The sequence below is a fragment of the Neopelma chrysocephalum genome, unplaced genomic scaffold (genome assembly GCF_003984885.1).
Source record: "Neopelma chrysocephalum unplaced genomic scaffold, ASM398488v2 Primary Assembly neopelma1_96234, whole genome shotgun sequence".
NCBI classification, from domain to species: Eukaryota; Metazoa; Chordata; class Aves; order Passeriformes; family Pipridae; genus Neopelma; species Neopelma chrysocephalum.
Genome location: NW_020924883.1, coordinates 23,627 through 29,855, shown reverse-complemented (window position 1 = coordinate 29,855; position 6,229 = coordinate 23,627). Strand labels below are relative to the sequence as shown.

Sequence of the window (6,229 nt, the reverse complement as noted above, 5' to 3'; positions counted from 1 at the left end):
AGAGATGGATAATCACCAACCATATGAATTTTAACAAGGGCAAGTGCCGGATTCTGTACCTGGGATGGGGCAACCCTGATTGTATGATGGACTAAGAAACAGGAAGCCGGAAAACAGTGCTACAGAGAGAGACCTGGGGATCCTGGTTGATGGCAAGTTGAATATGAGTGAACAGTGTGACCTGGCAGCCAGGAGGGCCAACCCTGTGCTGGGGGGCATCAGGCACAGCATTGCCAGCTGGTCAAAGGAGGCAATTGTCCTGCTCTGCTCTGCTCTGCTGTGGCCTCACCTTGAATATTGTATACAGTTTTGGGCACCACAATATAAAAAAGATATTAAGCTTGTAGAAAGCATCCAAAGGAGGGCAACGAGGATGGTGAGGGTCTGGAGGGGAAGCCTGATAAGGAGCAGCTGAGGTCACCTGGTTTGTTCAGCCTGGAGAAGAAGAGACTGATAGGAGACCTCCTTGTGGTCTTCAACATCCTCATGAGGGAAAGCAGAGGGGCAGGTACTGATCTCTTCACTCTCATGACAGGACTCAAGGAAATGGCATGAAGCTGAGTCAGGGGACCTAGAGGGTGGCTGAGAAGTGGAATAGGTTCCCTAGGGAAGTAGTCACAACACCAAGCCTGTCTGAGTTCAAGAAGCATTTGGACAACATATGGTGTGATTCTCGGGGTCACAAGTTGGACTTTGAAGATCCTGACTGGTTCCTTCCAACTCAGCCTATTCTATGATTCTATTATTTCTCTCTCCTTCCTACTCATAGTTTTCTTCCTTAGTTACAAGGCAGTGGTCTCCTGCAACAAGTTAGTTCAAAATGTCCTTACTAAATATACTTTTTTAGCTCTTCCTGTTTGCAATCTATTAGGATTACATATCTGTATTTGGGTTTGGAGCACTACATTGAAACTATTATTGGGATCATTATTAAAATTAATTACATAATTATTATTGTTGTCATTTGTGATAAGCAGTCCAGAACAGTGGCTTAGTGAATCTCAGGAAAACATTTATGTTTTCCTTAAATACAATTCTTAACTTACCATTTAGAGAGAGCAGTCTAACACAATCATCTTCAACTCTGTGAATTCCAAAATTTCAGAGATACATTTTCAGAACAGCTTAGGAGAAATCATAGGAAATGTCCCTCCTAAAGGAGGGGAAATTAACAAAAACAGATGATGGTAAAAAATAAACTTTTTTCCCTTTCATCCTAGATGCAAAAAGGAAATTGCTGTCCTGTGACTCTTCATGTAGGACCTGTGAGAAATCTGCTGATATGTGTACTACATGTCCAGAAGGTAAGACTTCAGCTTCCTTGGGTAAGTTTTGCAAGAGACTATAATATTCTGTATCCTACACCCTACCAGGGAATGTTTTTGTCAATAGTCACTAGAAAGTTCCTTAACAGCTTAAAGGATAGGCAGGGAATCAGACAATCAGCACCTGCAGTCAGGCATCAGCATGTGCCCTTGGCAATATGGGTTAAAAAATTGTCAGGTAAATGGTGTTCCTTTCCTTTCAATCAAAAGTTGTAGATATGATGCAGGAATTACCAAACAGGGATTTATTCAGGAAGATGTACTTGATAATCCTGATGATTCCTTCTAACCATAAATTTCAGTGAAGTCTGAGCAAAATAGTTCTGGAAATTGCTTAAAGGATGTTTTATTCATGATTTTAAGCATCCATGTTGAATTTTGAGAAGTTGAAAGCTTTTTTTATAGCCATCCAAGGCAGGAATCTTTTCAATATATTTCTAATTGATGCATTTACTCACCTGGGTTGCTCTTTTTCCAGGAAAATTTCTTATCCATGATACCTGTGTTTCTCTGTGCCCTCAAAAAACTTTTGGCAACATTGCAAGTGGAAAGTGTGAGATGTGCAGGGATGGTTGTGAGGTATGTTCTGACCAATGGCATTGTCAGAAGTGTCAGGCTGAACAGGACCAGCTTCTCTTCCTCCACAAAGGCAGATGTTTACTGGAGTGCCCTGAGTAAGTAATGCCTGTTGGATAAGTGATCCTTATTTTTTTCACTGTGCTCCTTCTCTTTGAAGTTCAGATCCATTATAAACCTTTCAAGGAAGACTTTAATGTAACCTAAGGTACCAGAAACTGCCACACTGTAAAAATAATTTCCAGCCTACCTGAATAAACAGCATTTTCACTTGATTAGAGAAAAATCAAAAGTGAAGCTAAGATATGAAATCCTATGACAGATGGAACAGCTCCCATTGACTTCAATAGGACTGTGGTGCTTCAAGATGGTTCTTTATGGTGAATACAAATAAGCCTCTAGTCATTCTTCAGATTTGTTCCTTCCTCAAAGTAGTGCAGAGAAGCGTTATGAACCAGAAAGTTAACCTATCAGAGTCCAATATGGAAATACAGTGCTTGAGGCTTTGACTCATATTCTTTATTTTTTCCTGTAATAAATGAATTTCAAAAAGAAAGATTCCCATTTGACTGCAACTGATATTAGATGGATACTCAGGCACACGAGTAGAGCAGGTTCTGCCTTTTCTGTGCTTTTTTAATCAGCATTCTTCATGCCTATACATGCACATAAAACCTGTGCTACCCAGCATGAAAATCTTGTTTAGTTAACCTTTTTCTTCAGAAAAATGTGCAACACCTACTTTTCTTGCAATCAGTGCAAATTCTTTGCCTCTATGTTCCTGGTAATTTTGTCAGATTAAATAGTGAGTGCCAGCGGAACATGTTTTGTTCATGAAATGCCAGAGTAAATGCAAAGTAATTGCACTAAAGCCGACTGTAGTCCAGAAACAACTTTTAATATCAGAAACTGTCGCATACAAGCAAAGATAACGTTTTGGCATTAATATGCATGTTGTGAGTACCAACGCCCCAGTTACCCTACACAGTGAGTATAACAAAATTAAATCTTTTTGTATAGCACTAGTCTTTTCAGACATTATTATCCCTCTTTTTTCCAAATTCTAGACTCTAAATAATGGTTTCTCCTGATTCAGAAAAGTTCTCCTGTTTTAAACTGTGGTTTGAGACTCTGAGGCAAAGTTCTTGAGGCATAACTACTGGAGCAGAGGATTATATGAGAAATTTTTTTAGGGGGTTGGTTCGATTTGATTTTTTTGAGTTTTGGGACATGCTGTAAGGGATAAAGAGGGTTGGCTTACTGCACTGTTAATTTTTGACAGAGGATTTTCAAAGACCGGGCTGAGTACTCAACACACAAACAAGAGATGACAGGACTGTGAGAAATAGATGCAGAATCTTGACAAAGGTTAGAAGGAAAAAAAAGATGAAAATAGATGGCAGGCACAGCTCTTCCTATCTTTTCTCTAACCTTACTCCTAATGCATCTCCCCAGCCTTTCCTTGGAAAGATCTCCTCCAAGAAGGAAAAGAGAAGCACCCTTCTACAGGGAAAAACAAGCTTGTTAATGTAAAGTACATATTCTGGAACTAATTTCTATCTCATCTTCTTCCCTAGTTTTCATCAATGGCTCCACAGATATGGATTAGCAGTCAGCTGAAAATGTCAACTTGCTTGTCCTTTAATCTTGTAACATTGGTTTTGAGAGTTTAGACAGCCTCTCTTTCTATACATCTTCTCCTGAAATACAAGTGCAATTTTTTCTGTATTTTCTTTATGACAGTAACTGTGGCTGTCTACATTTGCTCTCACATCACAGATACCAGTGAAACATAACCCCTCTTCATCACCTCTAGCCTGCCTTCACACTACCAGGGTTTTCTCTTCTCTTTTGCCCCTCTAGGGCCACTGAGATTGTATTTCTCTGTCTTTCTCTGGTATCGCCATTGCAAGTCAGCTGTGCAAGACTAGAAATTGCACCTTTCTTTTCCCAAAGATCTATCTTATGTAAAGGAGGAAATAAAGAAATGAGCAACTTAGAAAGTTCAACGTCCCTTAGAGAATATGTACAAGAAAAAAGGAAGGTCAGATGCCCTGCATCTGCACTAATCATGAACATTTTCTTTTCACAGACACAGGGGATTTAAGTGGAGGACAGGTAACAAATTGTGTGAGAAACCTGTAAGATCCAGAGAAATGTGTGTGCTGGGAAAGTCTTATTTAGAGTTCTTATAGCCTGGACTGTTTGATAACTCTACATTGACCGGAAGTCTGCTTTGTGTTTTCTGTTTTTGTTTTTTTTTTCTTCAATAGGGGATATTTTAATGATTCTGAGACTTGCAAGGAATGCAGTGGATCCTGTAAGACATGCACAGGAAATGCAACCAAATGCCTATCCTGTAAAAGCCCTTTGCTTTTGGAGCACTGGAAATGTAAACCTACCTGTTCAGAGAAGCATTTTGCCTCTGAAGGAATCTGCAAACACTGCCCTGAAATGTGTCAGGAATGCATTCACAATGAAATATGCAAAGGTACTACAAAGAATTGGTCTTGACTTGGCTAAAATCCACCTAGTTCTGTCTGGAGACAGACCGACAGAAACATAGATCGGACTTGAAGTTCTGTAATGTGCAAAAATAAAAAAAGAAGTGATGTGCATACCATTTCTATTCTCTAAGACAGAGGCAAAACAGCTGGTGCTTTATGATGAGACAGTCAAATGGTTAATCTGTAAAGATTTCACATTGCTTTACCTGTTTCCGTTGTTCCTCAGAGATTCCTATTCATTTGATTCTATTTCTGATCTAGTGTATACATACCTAAACACTTACATATACATTTATACCAATGTGAAATACGGAAAATTTCTTTCCTTATTTGGTTGAACTTCACATCCCCTAACGATTTTTGCAAATGACTGTTAGAGAAAGAAATTTCTGTAATAAAACATAGTAGGAAAGCCTGGGATATCCTGGTGAGGCTGAATGCCCCCTCAAAAATTTCCAGCATAGTTAATATTAAGTTAGCCATTCTGGAAAACAAATCTATTAAACGAAGTACTGGTAACAAAAGTAGCAACTGATTCATAGCTCAAAGACAAACATTCAGGTCAATATACTCTAGACAAACCCATATTTTAATAATAAGCTAAACAAAACTTCAGATGTGGACATTCCTGGTTTTGCAAGAAGTTCATAATGCAGATACAGTATGCCAAGAAAAGGCTATCTATATTCAATGGTAAATGGTTTAGTTAATATCAGCAAACCTGAACCAGTGATTCACAGACTCTTGATGTAGCACAGAAGATACCATGTGAGGATTAGGCCAATATGAGCGTTTTGGAGAGGAAGGAGTTGAAAAAGAAAGTCTTAAGCTGTTCTGTTGCCTTCTGTTGTGACAGATAATGCAGAATTTATGGTTTCCTAGGATTTATTCACTCCATCACTTAGAGGGTGAGAATTAGCCATCCCTTTGCTTACCCGTTTTCTGGTCTCCCCTGTAGAGTGTATGGACCAGTTCTTCCTGCACGAGGGGAAGTGTGTGCAGGAATGCTCTTCACACTTCTATGCTGAAGACAAGCACTGCTTTCCCTGCCATGCTGACTGCAAGGATTGCAATGGGCCAGATTCCAATGACTGCACAGCATGCACCTTCAACTTGTTTGTCCTCTACAATGGCATGTGTTTTGAAGAGTGCCCTGAAGGGAGTTACTATGAAGAAGCCACTGGAGACTGTCAAGGTTGGCAGCTGTTGTTTTCCCCAAAACAGTACTGAGATACAAATGGATCTGTTTAAAGGCCATGCCCAAAAAGTGTGTCTGTTACCACCCACCCCAGGAAAAGGGGAGAGGGGTAACCCAGGTTCTCATAAATAACTCCCTTGGGGTGGATTAGAGTGAAACAACACTGAATAATCAGTGTCTGAAAACATAAATAGGTAGGGTTTATTTTAAACATATATAGGTAGGGTTCACTTTAACAATTTTGTTTCAACAGGTATGTTAGCATTTTGGGTGTTGTCATATAACAATGTGACATAGGTATAACCTTTGGGGGGGCAGAAAATGCATAGGGGAGAGAAAGACAAGATAAGAGTAAGGGAGAGTAAGGAAAAAGAAAAGATGAGAGTGGAAAAAATATATATAGTCACCGCCCATGGGGTCCAGCGATGACACTTGGTGGTTGCCGCTTCCATGTCTGTCAGTTGAAGTGGTGGCCTTGATCTGCTGGAGGTAAAGGAGGGAAGCCCCCACACGCCAAGAAGTTACGAGTTATTATATCCATGGTTAGTGTCACGGGCCTCTCCCTGGGCCTGCGCAGAGTTTTTTGTGTCTGGCCTGGTTTCCACCTTTCAAGATTGGCGGGG

At 40.0% G+C, this 6,229-nt stretch overlaps 1 protein-coding gene across 1 annotated transcript in view; it reads left to right on the top strand.

The window, feature by feature from the left end:
• Positions 1–1,220: 1,220 nt before the first annotated feature.
• Positions 1,221–6,229, top strand: part of LOC113981185 (proprotein convertase subtilisin/kexin type 5-like) — a 14,711-nt gene continuing 9,702 nt past the window's right edge. Inside the window, exons 1-3 of the mRNA XM_027708438.1 lie at positions 1,221–1,304; positions 4,175–4,392; positions 5,367–5,603. Of these exons, the coding sequence (XP_027564239.1) occupies positions 1,294–1,304; positions 4,175–4,392; positions 5,367–5,603 (466 nt within the window). The 5' untranslated portion in view covers positions 1,221–1,293. The remainder of the gene's footprint in view (positions 1,305–4,174; positions 4,393–5,366; positions 5,604–6,229) is intronic.